The 24,669-nt window shown below is 41.4% G+C and overlaps 2 protein-coding genes across 21 annotated transcripts; both read right to left on the bottom strand.

The window, feature by feature from the left end:
• Positions 1-1,781: 1,781 nt before the first annotated feature.
• On the bottom strand, positions 1,782-19,386 carry SRRM1 (serine and arginine repetitive matrix 1). 20 transcript variants are annotated; one of them, XM_068418051.1, is made up of 18 exons: positions 19,280-19,386; positions 16,430-16,519; positions 15,109-15,231; positions 12,837-13,007; positions 12,504-12,616; positions 11,882-12,124; positions 11,448-11,651; positions 10,790-10,909; positions 8,994-9,265; positions 8,769-8,849; positions 8,338-8,424; positions 7,545-7,689; positions 5,245-5,349; positions 4,423-4,887; positions 3,701-3,887; positions 2,985-3,179; positions 2,635-2,773; positions 1,782-2,055 (listed from the first exon to the last, which is right to left on the bottom strand). In XM_068418051.1, exons 1-17 carry the CDS (start codon positions 19,298-19,300, stop codon positions 2,669-2,671), a joined length of 2,727 nt encoding a protein of 908 aa, XP_068274152.1. In that variant the 5' UTR covers positions 19,301-19,386; the 3' UTR covers positions 1,782-2,055; positions 2,635-2,668. The 20 variants fall into 20 exon arrangements, with proteins under 20 accessions (XP_068274152.1, XP_068274153.1, XP_068274149.1 ...); XM_068418052.1 differs by having other exon boundaries at positions 2,649-2,773; XM_068418048.1 differs by having other exon boundaries at positions 1,782-2,773.
• Positions 19,387-23,738: 4,352 nt separating this feature from the next.
• NCMAP (non-compact myelin associated protein) lies at positions 23,739-24,669 on the bottom strand. The gene is made up of 3 exons (XM_068418047.1): positions 24,585-24,669; positions 24,365-24,449; positions 23,739-23,880 (listed from the first exon to the last, which is right to left on the bottom strand). The coding sequence occupies exons 1-3, from the start codon at positions 24,667-24,669 to the stop codon at positions 23,739-23,741; spliced, it is 312 nt and encodes a 103-aa protein (XP_068274148.1).

The raw sequence follows: 24,669 nt of genomic DNA, 5'->3' as shown, positions 1-24,669 counted from the left end.
GAGAAACAGAGAGAAGCGGTGAACTGAGAAGATCGAGTGGTGAACAGATTGGGCAAGTTTGGGTTTGGATGACAGGATCTCCCTGACACAGGATCAGGAGAGGAATTCAGTAAGTCAGCAGCTCACCAGGCCAAAGCTGCGCAGCACAGACACGAGCGCTGAAGGCTCGGCCCAGCACAGCGAGTTTGCACTGAAAAGTATCTGTGCAAGAGTATTTAGAGCAGCAAGGAACAGAGTAAGAGCACACGAGGAGGCAAGCGAAGGCTCGCTGTCGCTTGACTGGTGTTTGAATGCGACGTCAGTGTTTGAATGAACAGCTAAAATATTAAACTAAGCACAATTTAGAAGTTATATTCTTCTTAAAGAGCGTATTTAATGGCTCTTTTTAAACGTGAACAATTCTTTACGGATAGAGGTTTAAAAAAAAAAAAAGAAAGAAAGAGGGAGTAACAGACACTCCAAAGGAGAAAGAAAGGTGGGGGAAGGCCTGAGCGCGGTGGGAAGGTCTGCCCTTGCTTCATGGCCTGTCCAAACCCAACAGCGAAGGCCTTTATCAAGTGCAGTCCTGGAGGCAGGAGATGAAAAATAAGTATGAGGGAAGATAAGCAGTGACTCAGGTACTGAACATATTTAAAGAACTTCTGTTAGTCCTAAGATTAAAAGGCACATAGAGGTCACAAAACCCAGGTGCAAGTAAGATTCAGATTATAAAGAACAAGGCATTGACTCCTCCTGAAGGCTGCACACATGCGGCCTTTTAAGACTGAATTTCAGACTCATTTGTGCTGCCAGGACCACCACAGGAATAAAAAAAAGAGGACGGCAATGAGATCAGCACAATACGTTGTCAGGTTCTGCAGTTTCATAAGCACCAAATTCACTCAGATGTACTTTTAAAAATGTGTTTCTCCAGAAAGTTCTTGGAATTTATTATACACATTTAATAACAGATGATACTCAACATTCAAGTGTTGTCGAACTAAGTTTACAAGCACTTTGCATACAATGTGTACTTATGCTAAGAAACAAAAGATTCAGCATATCAGGAAGTGCAGAAGGAAGCTACTTCAAAGATATCCCCTTCCATCCAGTATTTACACAATACCTGTTTTATTTTAAAACCCTACACGATGTCAAGTAAAAAGACTACTCATATCTACACTTAGTTGTGCACATCACACCTACTCCAGATGCAGGACAAAAATTTCAAAAGCACGTTCCATTCCTCCTTCCAGAGGAACCTCAGACTTCAGAATTGACTTGGTTTCAGAAACAGAGCTTGGGTTTTTAAAAAAATTTGACAGTAGCAATCCAGCAAGTTTCAAACACGATTATGAAAGAGGCAGCGAGCCAGCAGGATTCGTTAGGTGAGATTCAAACCAGTGTTTGCCTGACTAAAGCTTGTAACTCACTTAATGCAAACCTGCCATTCATTTTTTGCAGGACCTTGAAACATTTTACTTCCTACAACAAGCAATTTTCACCAGCAAATATTCTGTTTGTTTGTTTTAAGCTTATCCATCCTAACAGAGGGCTGACCAGTGGTTTACTCTTGCTTTGCAAGAACACCAACCCAGCCACACCAGGAGCATCACTGAATTTACACAGGGCTTGTTTCTGCTCCCCCCAGGACAGTTACAGACCAAAGCCCCAGTCTCTCAGAATTCAGCATATTGGATCAAATACTTTTTTTTTTCCCCATATCTGTGTATTCACTAACCCTGTACAAAAGAAAGCTGATTAGGAAATGTAAGTGTTCATATAAAAATAGCCAACATCTGTTTAAATTTAGAAATTTATTTTGTTTAATCCACAAGCTTTATATAGCTTTAGTTAAAAAAAAAATAAAACAAAAACAAAAAACAGTGAAAACATGACAATATCCAAAGTTCAGGTTCCTCAAACTTTCAAAGACCCCATCTCTGAAAGTTGCTTACACCACTCAGAAGAACCGTAACGAGACAAGATTTATGAATGGGGCAACAACATCTCACAAACAAAATTTCATGTAACTGAAGGAATTTTTTTCTGGGATTGCTGATCATGGAAACTGCCCTTTAAAAAAAGAACAAAAATACAAATGAAATTCCAGTGTTCCAAATCAACATGTTACATCAATATAAACCCACAGTGTCCTGGTAAACAACATGCTTTCATTTATGTACCCTTCTAAATTGCTATTCTTGATTTGCTTTAATGGAGACTATACAGGCAACAGTAGAAAGCATTAAAATATATTTATTTCCTTGGTAATTCTGCAGTGGTTTTACTTCTGGGCAAGCTTACAAACCACAAAGGTTAGTAGCATAATGGAAGTGGATACAAAAGAAGTCAAATGAGACCCTCGCAAATTAATGCTAAAGGCTTTGTTGAATTTCAAAGAAACCAGGGAATTGATGGTCATGTTTAAAACCTTCAAAACAAATTCCTACTGCTTCTAAAAAGTCTCACTCTAAATGAAATTATGTCGACTGCCAATGAAAGAATGTCACTAGTACACTGTGGACACCTTTTGTAATGTAAATCCATGCCCTTTGTACATGGTGAACCTCAACCTAGCAATTATTACAACAAATGTTATATTCTAAAGCTCAAACACATTTAGCAATTTGAAATTGAATTCTGAGTACAAACCAAATAAAATGTACATTATATCAAAGGATTCAGCCTAGGATGGTGGGGACACTTGCGCCTTCCTCATCGACCTCAGGGCCTTCTCTCGCAGGTGTTTTTCTAGATCATCAAGGTTGTCTTCTGGTTCACTTTTCACCTCCTTCAAAAAAAGATAAAGCATTTCTTCAGACACCAAAAGCCAAGCCAGGCTGCAGCCCTCCCAATATTGCAAATGAGCAAGTAAAACCATAGACAAACTATCTTTTCTGAAGTCAGGCTGCTCTTTAGACCATCAAGAGTACCGCATACATTCATCTCCATCTATTTTCTTTTACTGGACTCAAAGTACAGCAGAGGTACCAAATTCCTACCTTTTTGGGTTCTATCTCTGCTTCCTGGTCTTCCTGTGCTGAGGTGGTATCTGCTGCAGCCACAGCAGCAGCTGCTGCAGCTGCTGCAGCCTTCTCCTTCTTATGTTTTTTGTGTTTCTTGTGCTTTTTATCCTTTTTATGCTTCTTATCCTTCTTTTTCTTCTTCTTCTTTCCACCCCCTTCTTGATCTGAATTCTGTAACAAACATTTCAACAGATATTACAACTCATTCCTAAGGCAAGCCTCTTTGTAAAAATTAATACTGCAGGTGGAGTCTAACTCCCTCAGACACTCCTCTGGCAAAGAATGGCAGTGTCCCTAGGAAACACCTCAGGAGAACAGATAAGGACGCCAAACAATCTGTTCTCTTCCTATTAGGAATAGCCTGAGTCTGCGTGTAAGACTACTAGGCATAAATAAGGCCACCTCACTTTCTAGACCATGAAACTCATGTAGACTCATGAATGGGCAAGTCCTTTCTTCCAGAAGTTAAGATTTATACACAATAGCACTTTTTTTCACACTCAGAGATGTTAAGTTTGAAAAAATTATGTTACATACAGTTCAAAACTTCTTAAAAACAATGAAAAAAATCACTCCAGGGATTTTTTTCCCCCCCATGTCAATAAGCTTAGAGCTGTTCTGCAGCTAAGTCTTCATGAAAATAACCTGCCATAGAACCCAAACCAGTATTGCTTTTATTATCAAACAAATACCCTTGCAGGTGATGGGCTCTGAGTTGGGCTTTTAGCCTTTTTCGCAGGTGACCAGTTTGCAGAAGGAGAACGAGACCGAGCAGGAGATGGAGGTCCTTGATGTTTTTTCGGTGCTGTCTCAGGTGATCCTGACGCAGACCGTGATGACGACACCCGTCTCGCAGATCGTGGACTTGGCGTGGAAGCCCTTAAAGATAAAAGAGCTACACTTAGATTCCAGTGCTAGAGATGTGAGAGACAAAACAAGAAAGTAAAAATTCACAAAAAACCCAGATGCACATATGTGCTCGTAAGTTGATCTGCCACTTAAAAAAAGTGCAAGACATTACATTCAGCTACATTTTCTTTCTGAATTAATAACCCAGCACCATACTTTTGACTATCTGCTCAAAGTTTTTCTTTAAACAAAGCTAGCAACAAAACTCCTCTCAAACTTCACCTGCTCAGTCCCAGTGCTTTGTTGTGCTATTAAGAGACCCCTCAAACCCTACACAAAACCTCTTTAACGCTTCTCTCCACGTTGCACTTTAACAGATGCTTCCAATCTAATAAACTTCTGATGAAAATCAGTGTTATGATGATGGAAGCCAAACAGAGCCACCAACACCTGAGCAATCTCAAGATATACGAGAGCCATTTCAATGCGATTCCCTAGCTATTCCCACTGGATTGAAACAAAAAACCTCTCACAAAACCACCAACAATAAAGATGGATTATTTACTTTGGCTTCTTAGGTTCTGGTGTTCTTGACACCCTCCTGATGGGTCTAGTGCTTGGAGATGGAGACTGTCTTCTCTGGGGTGAAGCTGAAGCTCCCCTTCGTGGTGGTGGTGGTGGGCTTGCAGAGGTATGAGGAGCTCTAGGCCGTGGTGAAGGTGAATGCCTTTTGTTTTGTGGTGGAGAACGTGCTTCCCGATTGGACCTACTGGGAGGAGATCCCTTCCTGTGCTTGGAAGATATCGAAGGTGAACGCCTTTTAGCAGCTGGCGAGCTCCTTTGTTTTGGCGGTGGTGAATGGGAGACTCTGCGTTTTGACTGTGGAGAAGGTGATGCCCTTCGTTTAGGCGGGGGAGGAGGAGAAGCTGTTCTTCTCTTGGGTGGTGGTGAAGGAGAATATCGTCTCTGTATCGGTGGAGAGTATCGCCGCGGAGAAGGTGAGCGTCTGCGTGGGGGTGGTGATGGAGACCTGGAGATAAAACAAATGTTCAGGTGCCACACGGGCATGGGAATTAGTTACAAGTGTCTTGCAATTCACCCAAAGAGGGGAAAAAGAATTCCGCTAAAAATTCTTTAAAACTTTACTTAATACCAAACTTTTTCAAATCAGCTTCATGGGTGTTATTCAGTATTTGATACAGCAACCAAGCGATATCCAGGCCACACACCTACCACACAAAATCTCACTAGCAAAACTACATTCCCCGCAGGAACTGTGAATCAAGCAGCTGGGCTTCCTCAATCACGGCATTTCTTTTTTACACATCATAGTTGGAAGTCAACAAACCAAACGCAAGCCCTTCATGACAAAAATGCAACACGCTACCTTCGCCGAGGTAAGGAAGGCGAGCGCCGCCGCCGAGGAGGAGGGGCAGGTGAAGGAGAGCGTCGCCGCCTGGCTGGGGGGGGCGATGGACTTCTCCTCCTCCTACTAAAGAGATAAAGGGATTTCTCAGAAAAGTTGCAATTGAGCCATGAGATTTCTTTTTTGTTCTTCTGCTTTCACTATCCAAAATCATCTTGTTCATGCACTTCAAAATGAAATTCTATTATTAGATGGAGAAAAATACACTCATCCTGCTGAGGAGTGTGAGACAACGCATCTCACTGGAGTTTTCAGAGTCCACAACAGTCATGAGAATTTCACATTCTGCTTAACCCAGTCTGTTCGCAGCCTGTAGCCAAAGAGGAAGCCCAACTCTCTCTCATTTTCTTCTCCTGAAAGCTCATTTCTGCCACTTCCCTTGCACTCAATCTAGTGATCATCTAATGAGTCAGACCAGCTTACTAATCCACCAGGAGACTAATCCAACAAAACCACCTCTGTCATCCTGCAGTGACATGAGCGCTAGAGCCAACACAAGGGAGGGACTGGGAATGCCCAGCTGTGTCAGGCACACCACAACTGCACTCAGCAACAGGCTGAAGCTGGATCAGATTAAACAGTGTGAAACTGTACTCTTGAAAACAGCTTTTATCTATAGATCTGAAACCAAAATGACTTATTTATTGAAATGCAGAGAAAAATCAGAGCTGTTCCTAAACTGCAGCTATCTGGATTAAAATTATTCACAAAATGAGCCGTTTTCTACTCTGCAACGTTTACAACAGACTTCTGGGAGGGGAAATTTTAATTGAACACATACTTTCCTAGAGTTTTAAAGGAGAGGAATATTGGTATTTTGTAAAGAACTTTTTTTTTAAAGCAATTCCAATAAAATGACTGGATAAAAAAAAATTAGAGTAATGAAAAAGCAAAGAAGCTCATCTACATAAACTGAGATTTGATTTCAAATACGCTGGCTGCTGTTCTCCAAGGCAATGAGTTACTCTTTTTACAGAGAAGAGTTTGCTCCAAAATACAATGTTCTTCTATGATCCAAGAAAACACCAGCCTTCAAATGTCATGGTTGTCCTAATTAAACACGTGTAATTACGCAATAGGCAGCAGGTGAATTTAGTATGTTGCAAAACAGATTAAGATCGTTGAATTACAGTCTGTTTTACACAGAATTGTTTGATAAAATCCATCATTAGAATGATCTACATCTGTAGTAGTCATACTTAATCTCATACATCATTATCTATGCTGCAACTATATTCTAGCTAGGTCTTAATTACAGATTGCTCACAAGGGTTATTATATCAGATTAATAAATCCATCAAGCACCCAGCTTCCTGTACCTTCCCATATTCTGAGATCAACATCGAGCAAACAATTTCACAAATAAAAGTGTTAACAATACTGCCTACATAAAAAAAGAGAAAATATAAGTAGGTGTTCACTACTAGTCTACTATTAGTAGTTCCAAATATATAATGAATAGAGGAATGAGACTTTCGAAAATGCCAGTTATCTGTGACCCAGAACACCAAGATCTTAATCATTTGCTGCAAGTCTACAGAAGGGTTTTAGCCAGAATGTCAATGACAGCAAGGACACAAAGTGATGCTCACCCACCCTTCAAATCTGTGTGTATGGAATAAGAAAACCCCTGAAGAATACAAGCATTCAGTTGTCTTCAGGCATCAGTAAGATGCTAGTAACAATGTTACTAGCTGTTACACGCTTATGTGAATTAAGAAATAGTGAACAATGAAGGAGACAGAGCAGGTGTTCCTTTTTTTTTTTGCCAGTGAAATGGCCCCAGATCCAATACATTAAGGAACACATCAGTCTAACATTTCCCTCACCCTACTACTTTGAGTGTGCAAGTCCAAATGAGAAAGGATGGCAAGCACTTATTCATGACAAAATAAATGAAAGCCTGTCTAAATGATTTTCTATACATAAATCCTATTTAACACATCAATTTCTAACCAACCTTTTCATCACTGGCGATTGCCACCTCTTTTCCATCTGCATCCTGATAGCAGTGGAGGAAAAACAAAACAAGACAAATCTATCTGCCATATATTTTAGGCAAAAATGAACATGTTCAAATAAAGTTCAAGGTAATTCTTAACAAATGAGCATTACAAGAATGCAATCTTGAAACAAGACTGGGCACATTGGACATGACTTAATTCTGTTGTGTATTCGCTGACACTTGCATAGCAGGTAAACAACATTAACTGAACAGTTAGAAAAAGACATCAGTTACATTCAGCTTAAGAAGAAATTACCGAGGGGAGGATTCCTTCTGTCGTTTTCGTGGAGATGGCGACGGACTGCGTGAATGGGAATGGCGTCGGCGTCTACCAACTTCCCCGTTCTTCACATTGGATCTTTTAGGTCTTTCCTCTTCTGATGAGGATGAAGAACCAGAATCTATAAGTGTAAAAGAATCACTCTCTGGAAAATTATTTTCATGACACTGTTAAGACAGTTACTGATAGGGCTATACTGCAGTTTAAACTGCAGTACTAACCTCCTCTCCCACAAAATAAGAAGCCTCTATTTTAAAGCAGTTCAACTAAAAATGTTAGTTGAAGTCAAGTGATAAATAAATCCATCAGGGCTGGGTAAAAATATCTGCAGCAACCTAACTGTCCACATAAAATCTGACTAGCCAGGCAATTTAAAAGGTGGACTGCTGTTACCCTACACCAGGCTCAGGTTAATTTACTGATCTCAAGCATACAAGAGTCCCAAATATTAGGAAATAACCTGTTGCAACAACAGATTAAGTAATCCACAGCAAACAATATCTGTGTGTCATGGTAAGGGTTTAAAAGGGCAAATTTTAAAGACGCAAACTAATTCACGAGAGATACCATAACCTTGGAAAATTATACTTCATTCTTCATGAGCAATCATTAAAGTGACTTCATTATGAGTGTTAAATCTAGAATTAAGTTTACAATAGCACTGCAGTGCACATAGCAAATAGTTTTCATCAGTATTTGTACTTAACATTAACTAGTTCCTGCAAAAGTAAACTACAATCCAGTTTTAGGAAATCTACATCATCCATACCAGATGAAGACTGCTGATTTTGCCTTCTGTACTGACGCCTCTGTTGAACAGAGTCTGCTGCAGCCGTTTTACCTCCTTTATCTTCTTCTGAAAAGGTACATATACAGACAGAGTATTTAAACTGAAGATACAAATTTGCCTTATTCAGGCAGAAGCAAAGTTGTGCTACAGCAGATGATCAAGCGCCCTTTTTTTTTTTAAAATCTTAAAATACCATGGAGGCTGGAGTATACTTTTGAGCTTTTTTTCCAAGAAAGCTTGCACAGAAATATTTGAGGCAGTTTCAGTGATCACCTTTATCCTACTAAAAACTCTTGCTTTCAACGCCAGCCTATCAAGGGAGATCAGCACTTTAACAACTGCCTTTTATTGTCACACACCTCTGATTAAACACCTCACCCAAAACCAGTGTTGAAAAGCGAGAGCCATACCTGATTCAGACAGTTCTGCTTTCCTTGGTTTTGGTGCTGGCGAAGGAGATTCTCTTTTTTCAGTACTCTTATGTTTGGGTGCTAGAAGAAAAAGTCAAATAACTCAGTTGCAATTCATTACATTCTTGCATGCTTTTCTGCTCATACAAACTGTACACACCATCTTTGAGAAAACAAAAGTACAAAACGATAAAGCTGGTGCAAGACAAATTTGTATTTGATTACCTGACGCTCTGCCAGGCGAAACAGAGCCACGGCTTTTCCTTGCACGATTCGACTGCTGGGGTGTTGGAGACCTACGTGGTTTTGGAGGTGGACTTGCTGGTGGGGATGGTCTGTGCCTCCGCCTAGGAGGGCTTGCAGAAGGAGAGAGCCGACGTGTTTTACGAGGAGGACTGGATACAGTTCTTTTAGGTGGTTTCTTTGGTGGTGATCGGGAACGTGAGGAGGAGGAGGAAGAGCTACTGCCAGATAAGGATGCTGATGACCGTCTTCTCCTGTAAATCAAATATAACATTAGATTCTGACTAGCCAGCCCAAGAAGTGTTTGAACATGAACACAGAATTGCATTTGTTTGCAAGCACATATACAGAGCCACATACAACAGCACTTGGAATGTCCAAAACATGGTGGACAGCCTTCCACTCTTGGTTTGTAGAAGAGGAGAATAACAACCAATCTTTCAGTTATTTTAAACTACATAGTGAGCAAAAAACTTAGTGTTACCTTTGCTTGCTTTCTGTCAATCTACAGAATACAACTAAACTTTTCTCCCAGGAGCAATTAGTTTAGTTTGGGCTCTCTAACTTTTGAATGGTTAAGAGAATTCTCCATGTTAGCACATGTGATTTAATGATCTTCAGAACAGATCTTTTGAAGAGTTTCGTGTACAAGTACACTAAAAAGTTTTTATACCATGAGGTAAAAATTTCAGACAACTTAAGAACTTAACATTTCAGAATCAATCTATCCATTCTTTCTAAGTCTTTCATCTTTACTTTGTCATTTTAAAAAAACAGGGCCTCTAGAATTCTGCGGCAAAATTTGTGGCAAGTTCTGTTGCAATTGTGTACCTGCAGAATCCACCTTTGGCTGCAGAATTCCTGAGAACCTGGAAAAAAGAAACCCTACCTTGAGTGAGACAAACATTTGCTGAAAGGGAGCTCTTGTACATCTTGCAACATACATGTTTGATACTTTTCACAGTTTTCCCAGTAACTGTGTGAAATGAACATCTTTACAAACTCAGAAAAAATAAAATAGTCATCACCTTGTCATAAAAAGGAAGAACCATTCCTTACTAAAAAAGAACAACTGCTGTACACCGGAAGCATCACTTAAATTCTCTTCCTATGAAGAGGGCAGGGATCTATTCTCCTTCTCTGAAGACAAATGTTTATTTTGACATTGCCTTAAGTACATAATTTTCTTTGCAAGGCAACTCAGAGCTCTGCTACTAGAACAATTGCTTATGCTGTCAAAAATGTAACCTCCAACACCAGAGAGCAGACCTTGAAGATTTTTAAGTAAAAGAACATGAAGAAGAAACACATTTCAAGTCAAAATTTAATTTTGATTTTAATTTTATGTGATGGAAATGTAAGTCATAATTAAAGAGCTGCCAACAAGTAACATCTAGTTACTTGTTCTAACTTTTCCCCCAGGCAGGAAAAAGTATGAAGACTTAAGCAAGAGTCACAAAAGACGTCATGTCAATCTCTGCTGGGAGCTATCCAGAGCCATTTGAAGAAGTTATAGTTCTGAAATTGCCACTTTTCAAAAAGGTGGAATTCTCATCACTGTTTCAACTCAAAAGAAATCGTTTCACTGCTACTATTATGCTCCCCCACAACACATTTAGGAAATACGACACTGCAGTTTTTACATCACCCAAATCATATACCTGACAGTATTAAGATGAACAAGGTAATTTTGATAACACTCATTCCTCACAACTAATGTTCTCTTCAACTTTCAAAGTTGAAGACTTTCAGTTGTCTCAAAAAAAAAGGAATCTTACCGCCTCACAGGGGATCTGCTTCTTCTGTGTCTGGGTGGGGGAGGCATTCGCCTTGGAGGGCTCCTTCTCCTCGGAGATGGCCGTCGTCTCGGGCTTGGTCGCCTTCTAGGAGAGTAAGACCTGTCACAATCAAAAATTCAAATGAAAAGCACCTATCTAATTTTCAGATTTGAGGAAATTTATCCTCAGGGCACTGAGCGTAAAGTTGCTTTTCTCCAAGCGCATTAGATTCCGATGCAAAGTAGTACATTCAGACAGAATCAGTGCTTTAAAGTTTACCAACACCTCTCTACAAAGAAGTAAAATAATCCAAAAAAAGGAAAAAAGTAATTTACAACATCTTCAGCATCAAGTCTATCTCCTAAAACAAGGCTACGCAATTCCCACGATCTAAGAAGTGCCATACTCAGTATTAAGCACCCCATTCTTTCTCCAGTCAGTGTTAGTTACTGTGAGGATCTTCTCATGAACCAATAGGAAGAAAACAACTCCCGAACACGTTTATCCATTGAATGCATCCTTCTCATTTGGCCCAAAACATCCATAGCTCAACATCTCTAAAAACATCACTACTTTAACTGAGAACATTATATTAAGTGGCACCTTCAGAAGAAAATATTGTTTCAACCTTCACAACCAAGATCAATTGAAGTCCTACCTTGACCGTGATCTATGACGCCTTCTCGGTCGAGAATGAGAAGGAGAATGTGATCGAGATCTTGACCTTGTCTTGGACCGAGTTGGGGATCTTTGACGAGTCTTCTCTTTTTCCTTCTCTCTCTCCTTCTTTGAATTACGTTCTGGTGAAGTTTCCTTAGTCTCTGGTACAGGAGGTTCAGGTTTAGGAGCTTTTGGGATATCACTGTTAAAAATAAAGACGTAATTTATAAGCACATATAAACCATAGCCCCTGTAGTAACATTTTAGAAGCTGCCAAGATATGCCTCCTACAATGAACATTCTCCTGCCCATCCTCTGACAAGGTGTCAGACATGCCGCTCCAAAACTGTGAAGAGAATTAGAACACGGTACAAGATAATTTCCAGTTTTTAAAAGGTAATATATAGTTCTACACACGGTTATCACACATACCTGTTTGAAGTCGCCTCTTGAACAACAGCCTCCTTTGGTTTCACAGAGGGTTCTGGCTCAGGAGTCGCCTCTTTCTTTTCCGGTGCAGGAGTAGCACTACGGCTCTTGGTTCTGTGATGAGGGGATCGAGAATGGCTGCGCTTCCGCTCTCTTTTGACAGGAGACGACCTCCTTCGAGGGGAAGGAGACCTTGATTTGCGTCTTGGAAAAAAGCGCCATTTAATAGCGTAACATAATGAAACGCTGTATGGGAAAATAAAACTCGTGATATTCAGCAGCTAAAAGCTCTTTTGACTCAGGCAGACTCTCAGTACTGTCTCGGACAGTTAAAACGGACTTAGAACAAGTTTGCATTTTTCTGCTAGTAACTGGCAGCCGAATTAAGATGTTAAAAAAAAAACCCCAAAACAACAAAGTGTGGGACAGATAAACCATTAAACGGTTCCTAGTGTAACTGTGTTAATGTTGCTCGAGTATACGTGCAATTACTGTTCAGCAGTAAGTCAAGCTAGCCTGCTAAAATAGCAAAGGGGAGTATTTCCAAAGTTCAATTCGTTTTTCTTTGCCATGCATTCGTCACTCTGTTCTACGCTACTGCTGATACACTGTGCATTTGCATTACCTTCTTGGACTCCTGGATCTGTCTCTTTTTTCTCTGTTGTCTTTCTCTTCCTTATCCCTCTTCTCCTTGTCTTCATCTTGTTTCTTCATAGAAGCCAGCTTCTCTTGCTCTATCTATGCAAGCAAATATCATCACTTAACTCAGAGGCATCATAAAGACCTTACCAAATATGTATGTTCAACACCACCACTACACTGCTTCAGGACTAAATCACGTTACCCACACAAGAGTTCTGCTGAACACAGTGTCTAATGAAATACCAATAGTTGTACAGCTGCTAATGCTGCCCAGCGCTCACAACTACTCATCTACAATTCTATTAAAATATCCTACCTGTCGCTGTTTTATTTCTTCTTTCTTCAGTTCCAGAAATGCCGTTGGAATACCAGCAATGTTTTCTTGTGCACTTAACAGCAGTGGCCACAGTTCTCCCATGAACTCCCTAGCATTTTTCCCATTCAAAAAACCAGTCAGGTTGATTTGCATCATTTTGGAATCTGGGTTCTGCAAAGAGATATGACAGGAAGAAAAACCGGTTATCTGAAAAAACAACATATGATCTATATTTAACTTAAATTATAACTATCATGGGGGCTAAAATACATATACGCTCAAGAACTACTTTTTAAAAATCTTTCCCTAGTGATTTCTCATCAATTTAAGATTTTTGTACTATTAATATTTCTTTTGTGTCTTACCATAAATATTCAGAAAGGCCTGTTAATCCTTTGTGGGTTTCATAAGTATTTTAGGACCATGTAGCTGCTACACAGGAAACTGAGGGGGGGCCTTAAATTTAATACACCATTACAATGCTGCTAGGAGTTTTTACAATTCTTTTCTAAACATTTTTTTCCTGATTGTTTTGATTCTCCTTGCTTGGCAATCTTTCTTAACATCTGCACAACAGACAGAAGCTGTATAATTGCCTAACACTGCAGATAACATTCTGCTAAGTACCTTACATCCTGCTGTGAAAGTTCAAGATTCATGCATGCATTTTCTGACTTTCTGCAAAACACGAGGCTACGCCTGCGCTGAGGGAGCATATGCTAAGTAGATGCCTTACAGATTCTTTTTTTGTCAAAGTAATTATGTCCACAAAGGGTTAAGAGGTCAAAGAGAGGTTCAAAGTTAAAGTGGGCTTTTTAATTCTAATGTTGTTTGTTGGTCAAGCAACAAGGTCCATAGAACAAGCACAGCTCAACAGCACAAAGCAAGTACAGATTCCAGGTGTCTTCAGTTTCTTCTTGGAACCTTGGGGGTTTTGGAATCGCCAAGTCCCCTGTAGAGAAAGATGTTCCCTTGGCTTGCTTCCGACTCCCTACTGCAAGTCAACCACCTTGAGTTTAATGTTATATCATTTATCTAAATTGCAAAAGACGAACAAGCAATAATGAGTACACAACCACAAAAAATGAAAAGATTGTTTTTAAAAAAGTTCTAAACTTTAATCATGCGTAGTATAAGGGGAATTAAAATGAGTATTCAGATTTTATTACACTAACACATTAAGAAAACATTTCCTATTATGAACCCTAGCTTTACTTAGCTTAGTACTTAAACTAATTTCCCCTTTTTGTTCTCTTACATATAAAAGCATCTAAATTATTCATGAAATAGATACTAATATCTTCAAAATAAAGCGAAATTTAAAGGTTTTTTTTAAACAGCAATACCTTTATCAGTTGAAATGTCAACTGTTCTCTCACAACACAAGGTTGAACTCTTAGGAAAAAAGATTAAGTGTAAAGTACATCAGCATGAGAATGTTGGCCAGTAATTCGTACCATACATCTTTTACTGTCCCCTTGGGTTGCAGTGGCACAGTGGCAGATATTAAGAAAAACTGAGTTTATTACCACCTCATATTATTTCATATCCTTCACATGAAGTGTACTGCACTAAATGATCTCAATAACATTCATACTGTATCAGTCTGAAGATTAACTACAGCAAAGACAAATACTAACCTACAGTAATTAACAAAAGAAAAAATTAACATAGCTATAGATCTGGACTCTAAACTGACTCAAGCACTCTCCATTAAAATACCATCTGATCAGTTCAGAATTCCCCTCATGCTTCACATAAAACCTGATCTACTTCACAGTAATTTCAAGAGCAGTGTAAAGCTTTGCCCAATTGCTCTTTCCTGGATTTTTTGGTTCGGCCACTTTACACAACTCACCTCCAAACACACACTGCATCATCAAGGGAGTTGGGTCAGAGCGACATTGGACACTCACTCTGCTGTGACCTAATAAGGTGATGGTGCTATACTTCAGACGCAAGGAATAACTTCCATTTAGGTTCAGGCCTTTTAAATCATAAATCACATCATCATTAGAAAATTGCTGTCAAAGTAACTTAACATGTAACAGCAAAATTAAAACAGTAAGTTTGATTTTCACCTGAGCAGTTTGCAAACTATGCACCTTCACTAAACTTCCAGCCTTACAGCTGTTTACAAAGTGAATTTCTTTCAAAAATATACATAGTAATAAAACCCCTCCTAATTGTACTTGAGAAATTCACAGATTCAATAGAATTCATAATAATTATGTTACACATTTAGAAACAATATCCACAACAAAATTGTTACCTTCACTTCCAACTGGTTGAATATAAATTCAATTACTACATCATCTTCAAATCCAAGGATTTCTGTTACTCGTTTTGTTATCCATGGTTTGATTACTTCCAGATTTACTTTGCTCATGTCCACCTATATTAAAGAGCCAAGAGAAACAGAGTATTTTCAGAACAAGCCCTGTTACTAAATATACAAGCTCACAGTACCTTGAATTCTTTCACTGTAGACTGAACTGCATGCTGCTACCCACATTATTATCCCAGCCTAGTTTCATTTTAAACTAGTTTCTAATCTCTGCTGAACAACAGCATTTTGATTAAAGCACAAGTTTGGATACCTTCCTTTTTTTTTTTTTTCCTGATACAGACTCTTCCCTGTCTCTCCTGACTAGCTAAAATTAGAAGCTAGAGATGGTAAGAAAAGTCAAAATATAGTCAATTTCTAGTAAACTCTAGTAAATATTAGCCAGACAAGACAGCAAAAAAAAACAAAAGCAAAACTACATCAATGTATTGTTCACTCCCTTCCTACAATCCAGTTACCAGTAAATAATGAAATCCACTGAATGACAGAAGAGAATTCAACCATTCCAGACTTCTTAATCTACAAAATCCTCACTCAAGACGAGAGCACAGCCTAAGTCCCTAAAGAAATAAACATTTGCTATATGTTTTATTCATATCTCTATCCCTAGAAGCTACAACCACATTATTACCTTTTTGGAACAGTATAAATGAAACAGGTATTAGTTTTATCTAACTCTCTGGAATGCAATTCTTTCAGAAATCAGTTTTTGTCATTTACAAAAACAAAGACCCTCTCAACAAGAGCTCTGCATTCAGCTCTGCTGGGTCTTCCACCACAGTTATCTCAGCAGCTTCATCAGTTGTTTCCCTGGCAGGTTAGGGCCAATGAAGCCTAATGAAGGACCAGCTCCACACTTTGAAATAAAATGGTTACTAAATAGGTATCTACTGACAGCAGCTACCCTGGTTGCACCACTTAAACACCCACCTGAGGAATGCACCCTCCCTAACAATCAACAGGTACAGACTTTCACAGGGCCAGTAACTGCACCTAAGCTAGGAACCCTAAACTGTGTTTTCTGCAGCTCTCTCACAGCCTCTCTCCACTGCAATAACTATAAGCAGATCATGTATATTACTACTGTATCTTTGATGCTCAGGTGGACATTCCAAATATCCTCCAGTATGGTTTTAGAGAAGATACTCCTCACATTCCTGTATGTACCCTTTGATACCCAATTACTCCATTGAAAATCCTCTTCGATTCAGGTGTCTTACTTCCTATCTCATCCTAATCAACTTACCTTCTTTTCTAAGCATTCTGCAAATTTCAACTGCTTCAACAGCTTCTTCTGCTTGTTGCTGAAGCGATTGTCCTGTTCTGCACTTGTTCCCTAAAGCACAGGAAATAAACTTCTTAGTCTGTATGACATCAACTGTTTTCAAGTATTAGTTTCCCACACATTTGCACTGGACAGTGCACAGCAACACCAGTCTTACCATTCTGTATGCAAATAAACCTTTTCCAGGTGAAATAAGCCTTTTAGGTGCCTTTCAACTTTAGCACTGTAGTCTCCACATACTGCTGAAGATTTAGGGGTGAGCAGGCTCCTGAGCTCTACAGTGACACCTTTAATCATAATCTCCCTGGCATATTACTTACAAATTTAAAAGTACAACAGTATCAAATTGCTATGAAAAGGACTTATACTGGAATTCACAAACTCCTCAGAAGGAATAAGCTTTTTTTCCTCTTGTCCAAGAATAAAAACATCATATTTGTTTACAGTGACATCTATGAGACCTTTGGGTAAACTTCTCTGAAGCAAATCAGCCAACATGGAGACAGGAAGAGTACAAACAATACTACTTTATTGATCATGCTCTGTTAAAGTTCACCAACTCGTTCCACTTTCATGAACAGAAACTATAGGTTAATTCACTTGGAATTGAAAGGCTTGAAAGTCCAGTTCTGGAAAATTTACTTGCACACAAGTAAACAGAACCACACATGAAGGAGAGTATGTGCAGAACTGCATCCAACTACTAATGACCTGTTAATGATTCAAAACAAACCCACAGTTCACATGTGAAGTGAAGTTTGTTCAGGAAACCAACCTGCCTGATAGAAAAAACAGGAATTTAATACATGCAATTTCCTCTGCATGGAAGAAGGGGTTAAGTACCAGCAATGATATAAGCTGCTAAGGAATCAAAAGATAATAAGTAAGAAAAAGCTCAAATTTTAAGGTAACCTAACCACTTCATTTGATCAGAAAGCACCTTGAATTACCAACGTAACATGCTATGAAGTCATCAGATATTGAAAGGGAACAAACTATTAACATTCCTATTTCCTATTCTTGAACACAGGAATCCTAAAGACTGATTGTGGTGCAGGCACTTATAAGGATTAAGTCTGTTTAAAACTCTTTATAATATTTGCATTCCACTGTGTGGCTTACACATCACCAATAAATGCAATACTTGTCAGATCACTCAAGCATTTAATGTTCAATACTTCTTTTTTTTTAATTCTTTCACAACCCAGAAGTGAAATGGAAAGGAATGAAATTTTTTCTTAGCCTGCTTATAACACATGGTAAGCAATAATGGTAACCAAACAAGACACAGACAAATCAAACAACCAAACAAATCACAAGACACTGTGATTCCAGTGTCACAGGAATTTCAAGGCAGAGACAAAACAGTTTGCAGCGACAACTTTACAGAAGTGTGAAAAACTGAATTATGAATAGCAACTTTCTTGACATGGTGAGTCCAAACTGCTGCTCTGCTGCACTTTTGTAATTTCCATGAGAACTTTGGTTTCTCCTGAACCCAGACTACAACTAGACCAGAATACTGTTTACTGCCCCATTTCAGTGCCATGTTGCTGTTGCTTTTATAAACAGTCACCTTTCACAGGCCAATTTAAAAGAACATTAGATTTCTAACTCAGTGTTTTCAGTCCCAGTAACTCTGCTGTCAATTACGACAACTTGATTTATAAACTTTTTAACAATTGCATTAGACAGAAAAAATGTAAATTTAAATTGTAATTATTTTTCCCAGGGTAGTACGTTAACACAAAACTGAATTAAGTGAAGGGTTACTTGTGCCCTCATGTTTTAAAAGCATCCTAGTTGCAGCAACAGAGAATATAAGGGCTGAACAGGTGAATGAACATTGGAAAACAGAATTGGTTTTCAAAATTGTCAAGGAACCTCCCCAAAAAGTAGGTTCATTGTAATTAATGGGAGAAAAGGCTGCGAAGAAATATGCACTAGGTAGGTTACTGTTTAATAGTCTGCAGAAAACACAGGACAGCTGTAAAAATAGAAAAGAAAAACTCAACGATGAAAAAAAATCCAAATACCAACCTAAAAATACAGTATAACTTCTTTTTGCTTTGAATACACTTAATAACCTTCGTGTCACAGTTTAAAAATTTCTCTCTTAAAACAGGGCAGCTTTGTTTACTTGCTTTGACTGTGGGCACCAAAGTGCATTTCACTGCAGAATCGGGCTCTCTCCCCACCTGCCCCGCGGCCGTTTCTCCCACACTTCCCCGCATTTAAGCGCCGTCAGACCGTAGCTCGGGGGCAGCCGGGACGCAAGCCCGCATGGGGCAGGCCCCGACACGGCGGGACCCCTCCTTCCTCCGGCGGGGTCAGAGGCCCGGCCGCCCCGAGGCCTAGCGCAGGAACCGGCGGTACGAGGCCGCACCGGGGTGCGGGGCCGGGTCGGGCGAGCGCAGCCCTCGGGGGCAGCGATGGAGCCCGTGCCGCGGGCACGTGTGTCCCCGCCGCGCACAGAGCGGCCGCCCCCTGCGGCAAGCCCGGGCCTGGGCCGACGAAACCCCTCCGGGCCGCTCCCCTCCCTGTCCCGCAGCCCCCCGGCGCCGCGGCCTCGCGGATGGGCCGATCCGCACCGGCCTCCTTCCCGCCGCCATTTTCTTCGCGGCGGCTCCTCACAGGAGCCTGCGCAGGGCGGGGGCGAGGGCACGGCGGCGCTCCTCGGGGGAGCGCGGCGCCAGCGGCTTCGCCCGCGGCGTCGGGGCCTGCAGCGGCCCGGCTCGGACGCGCGTCCCCCCCCGGGGCCGCCCCGCCGCCTTCCCCGCCCGCCCGGCGCTCCCTGAGGCCGGCACTTACGCGGAAGAACCCCGCGTCCATCTTGGCTCCTCCGCCTCCTCCTGGTCGCAGCTCGCGGCCGTCCCGGCGTGCACCGCGCGCCCGCAAAGCCCCCTCGCACGCTCACCGCGCTGGGAGGGAGGGAAGTGAGGGGGCGGAGCTGGGCACGCCGCAAAGGCTCTCCGGCGCCTGCCGATTGGTGGCGGCGGCCGCGGAGGGCCGGTGCGCGCGCGGCAGCCGGCCAATCAGAAAGCGCGGCGTTCCGCCGGGTTGGGGGGGGAGGCTATGAGGCGTCCTTTCACGGCGCGGGGGGGGGGGGGGTGTGAGAATCCTCCTCTCGCGAGAGTTGGCGCGCGCGGGGCGCGGGTCAGGTGACCTGGCGGCCGCCGGCGCATGCGCGCTGGGTTACGGCCGCGGCCCCCGTCAGCCGCCCTGCGCGGGCCCGATAGCTCCTTCCCCGCTCTCCTTCCTCCAGAGCTGCCCCCTCACGTCAGCTCGGGCCCTTCCTCGGCAGAACAGGGATCCCTGGGCCGCTGCGGCCCCAGAGCGGTACCCCTGCCTCACCGGGGCCGGGAGGGGCCGTGACCGCAATGGCGGCCTAGGCTTCTGCCCGCGCCTCTGGCCCTGTGGTGTTCGCCTGGTCCGTGAGCCCCCCAGGGCCGTGCGTGTGCACCCCTCTGCCCGGTCAGTAAGCGCAAGGGGCTGCGTTTAGTTACCCTGCTCCAAATTATCACGAGCAGCCTGGCCCTCCATCCCCCTTAATGACAAATTGGTGTGTGTTTTGTGCTGGTGAAGCTCCTGTGTGGCACATCGCTGGCTGAAAGACACATGAGAGGAACGGAGAGTAAAGTCGCAGTCCACTGGGGTTAATACAGATGTATCCAAAGTAACAGCCCTGTTTTTTATCGAAAAGAAACTTATATCTCTTATCTTTAAAAAGGAAATAATAGGTTCCTTTAAATAAAGTTAGATTGTATTTAAAGCACAACAGCTGCTTCCTGCTTTATGGTTAGTAAGTGTCACACATGAGAGACACATGGTTCTACAGATGTCTTTTGGGAAAATACATTGGTAATCGGACCCAGGAAAACATCCAAAGAACATGCTTATATTTTATCTGCTTAGACTTCCAATGATCATACCTCTGCATTTTGCACAGCCAAACCTGGGATAGCTTTCAACTCAGCTACTTGACATTCCTGGCATTGTGGAGCAAGGGGAAGCAGGACTGGGCTGGGGGTGCAGGTAGTCTCTGAAATTCAGTAAAGTTGGCAACTAAACGTGGAATTCCTTCATGGTTTTGTCTGTTGAGAAATGAGTTGCAACTTGTTAGATGCGGGGAGGACACTAGGTGGAGCCACGTTCTCTCTGCTGGAATAAGGTGGGCGACGGATCCAGAAGGGGTGGAAATTGCCTTGCAGAAGTTTTGGGAGACAGGACTCCCCCAGCAGTGAAAATTGAAACATTTCACAAGTGTATTTGCATCAGTAGAATTAAAGTGCCAGCTGTGAGATTCAAGGATCCAACCTGCTGAAGCCATAAATTCTAGAAGAGTTTTAGGAGCAATAAAAAAATACTAATTCTTGCAAGACCCACTGCAGACCCACTCTTGAGTATGGCTTAGAAAAAATTTTTAGCACTATTTCATTATATGACCTGCAGGCCAAATGTTCTCATTGGCAGTGCTGAATACAGCCCCGACGGTGTTTTGGAAAGAGAGAAACTTAACCAAAGAACAGAGTAAGGAACTAGAAAGTTTGGTTGTATCCCACTGCTGAGCAAAAAGGCACTCTGGGTCACCGTGCCACTAAGTGTTCAACTTCGTATTAATTTGCAGAGCGTCACAGATAATCTCTAATGAGTCTGTGTGAATCAGTTCATGCGTTACACTTACATTGCCTATTCTCTCCAAGGGCTTACACCGTCTGGGATTTCTTTAATAGACCAATTTGCAATATCAGCTTTCCGTTGGTGTTTTTTTTAAACCAGCAGGTTCACCTAATGGCAAGTCTGCACACAAAGGCAGCTCAAGGGGAGCTTTTTCCAAAAGCTGGGGGTTTGAAAGTGGAAGCTGAGTGCCTAGACAGGGCGGGTCGAACCAGCTGCTATTACAGGACAAGGACAGCGTGGGATTATTCCTGGAAAACTGTTAAATCCACAGCAAATTACACAAGTGTCACAGTTAGTACTGCAGTGGAAATACAGTGATTTTTGTTTCTTAAGAGGGTGATTTCGCTTGGTCAGCATAAACTCTGGATTTTGCTGGCAGGAGTCAGAACGGATGGTGGGCGCCTCCCAGGCTGTGCCAATATCAAGCAAATTTTACTGGTAAAACAGCACGCTTTGAATTTTTCAGATTGAGCAACGCTAGTGTGGCCAAGGCAGTAATTCTCCTGCCAATAATAGTAATTCTACTAATCTAGAATTGCTTATAGTAGTACTGCTTATTCTGCTTCAGTGTTTTGAAATTCTGTAAATGGAAAGTAACCAAAATTTGCTAGAAGTAGGTCTGGCTGGTAATGTGAAAAAATAACAGTAAGACGGGGCTTATCTTTTCGAAAGATCTTGATTTTGATACATTGGAACATGCTCACAAAACATCGTTAGCTGTCCAGAGACAGGAACAGGAGGCCAACTCCTTTACATTTTTAGAAAAAAATTAAATTGGCACCTGCAATCCCTTCTGAATGATTATATCAGTCATTCCTGCCACAAAAAAATAAGCTGGAGAACTAGGACAAGTAAAATATTTACAAGAAGATTTAGAAACTTCACAAACAGCTGTCTTAATATTTAGTTTGGAATTCAAACTGTGCCCCAGTTTCATACAAAAAAAATTGCAAAGTAATTGGATTTAGTTTCTGCACAAAAATACCAGTTAGTAAAAGTGATCTGTTCAAGAGATGCATTCACATCTTGGAAAAAATATATCAACTTATCACCCCAGTCCCTCACCACTTTGAGGACAGTCAGATTTGTTTTGGCACCACGTGATTTAAGGATGTGTCTATTGGTGACGGGTGAGAGTATTGGGACGAAGCACAAGTGAACTGCCGCAGGACAAAAAGCTTTACAGCTGGCGGCTCTCTGTGCCCAGATAGACAAGAGTAACTTCTCTCTCCACAGGTCCCAAACAGGCATTAAAATACCCTACTAACAGTTTTACTGAGGTCTACAAACAGGCTGGAGGCCTCTCGTGGCCACATCAGATGCCAGACATGCACAACACAATAAATCCAGGCTGCTACGTTACCGCTGTGTTCGCTTCACACTGTCCACCCATTCAAGTGAGTGATTCTGTAAAATTTAAGATGGGTGTGTCAAAGAGTTGAGCTGTTTCTCAGAGCCTCATGTACTCCGATTTAAAACAGGGTTTAACTCCTCAATTTCTTCCTAATCCTTCCCATCTGTCGTGTCAGCCAGTGTTTCAGGGCTGCTGTAATACGCACACGTGAGACAATCGGCCACTGAATGCCTGACAATGCTGCTGTGTGTTTGCACTCAGTGCGCTGTGAATATCCCTGGGAATTTCTTTGTTGCATTACTGTGCACCCACCATCATCGCACTTGCAAAACAACATCACTTTCGGTTACTTTCTAGAAAAAAAAATAATCTAAAAATAGTTTAGGTCTAGTCTGTATTAGAGAACAAAGCATTTCAGGATGCAAGTTGTACAAAAGTAGCTCTATAAAGCCTCACTTTGTGTTTACTTTTTCATGTTTACTTTTTCAATTAAAGAACTTCTCAGATTTTGTGTTAAGACAAAGCATTCTAATGCAACCCTAGTAATGAACCTAAAGCCATTCTTGGTGTGAGAGTGAAAACCCGTGGATGTTGAGTTCATTTGGAAATGGATCGGTTACCAAGTTTATAGAAATATTTTTAAAAATACTTGAAAATAACAAGTAACTTTTTCTCTTTTATCTCAAACCATACATATGTGGCATTAGAAACATGAAAGATGACTAAAGATAAATACAATTTTCATACTTCCTGTACTATCCATCATGTATAAAAGAGACTACAAACCTGTTTCACATAAATCATAACAAACCCAGGTTCAACCTGAGCTGTAGCTTACACGTCCAAATTTTTCTTCCAGTTTCTCATCAGTCATTGCCGAACAGAAAAAGCTCGAACTCTCCGAGTAAGCAAAAGCTCCACAAAATACGAGTGTGCATCTTTTCTTCCAACAAATGGGGTTGGATTATTCGGTCTCTCCGTACCCAGAGCTCTGTACGAAGGCTCACTGCGTTTCTGATGATTTGTACACCTCCACCAGTTGATTTCAGTCACATGAAAAGTGTCCAGACCTTTTATTTTTCCTCCCAAAGAGAGAAAGCAGGATTACTTACAATCTATAGACAAATTAACAGCTCATCACTGTTCCAAATGCAGCGTCGCTTTGCTGAGGAGTCCCAGATCCATGGAAATAAAATTCCACCTCTCGTCTCCAACAGGGAGGCCGGGTGTTCCCAGTTACCTGTTCTGCATGTGGATATCCACAGGTATGAAAGTCACTGTAGGATGATGAGACAGGCTGGTGCTGTTCTGCCCTAAAGCAGGCGGCATTGCTGGTTTGGTGGGTTTGGGTTCCAGCTCCCGCTTCACTCTCATGCGTCTGTATAGGTAAAAATGAAATTGTCACCAGGGCTGGCATGGGGGGTGGTCTCTCCCAGGGTAAGTAGTGGATCAAACAGCTACTGAAAAGTCAATACAAGCCAGGATTTCATCCCAAAGATACTAAATGGCAAGTCAGTGCTTCTAGAGCACATAAGTCTAACCCAATGCCCTGAAAAGTGAGAAATCAAGCTCCTCTGCCAGCTCTGATGCACACAGCAGACCTTTCCTACGTCAACAGGAATCCCTACAAAGAGCTTCCATCAAGCACCCTCCATCATGAACCTTTCTGCTTCCTAGCAACTCAACCACAGAACGCTGACAGGGAGATTCAGGACACTTCAATGAAGCTTCATTATAGTTTGGATTCTCCTGGAAATTTTCAGCAATAAATAACGAAATGGTCTGTTAGATGGGAGTACACCTAATGCTGATTTTGGTTCATCCTGTCTCGCCTTAGTGAAGTACAGAACTTGGCTACATACCTGTTATATGTTTTCAATATGAGCAGAACCACTGTAAAAATAATAATCACTCCTACGACAATGGCAGCAACTATTGCTCCAGAACCTAGCAGGGAAGCAGAGAGGAAAAAAAAGTCTTATTTACAAAGTTGTCATTGTTCTGTTTGAAGTTTGCTAAGTTCAAGGTCCATTTAAAAAAAAAAACCAAACCAAAAAGCCACCACTCCACTACCTTTCTTACTTTGATAGAGACTTTGTTCTTGAGACTTTGTGGTCACATTTACTGAGAACTGAGTATTATTGCTCAGTGGTGCGGCTGTCGTCAT

Source organism: Nyctibius grandis, chromosome 24 (assembly GCF_013368605.1).
Source record: "Nyctibius grandis isolate bNycGra1 chromosome 24, bNycGra1.pri, whole genome shotgun sequence".
Classification (NCBI taxonomy): domain Eukaryota; kingdom Metazoa; phylum Chordata; class Aves; order Nyctibiiformes; family Nyctibiidae; genus Nyctibius; species Nyctibius grandis.
This window is presented reverse-complemented; position numbering and strand designations above follow the sequence as displayed.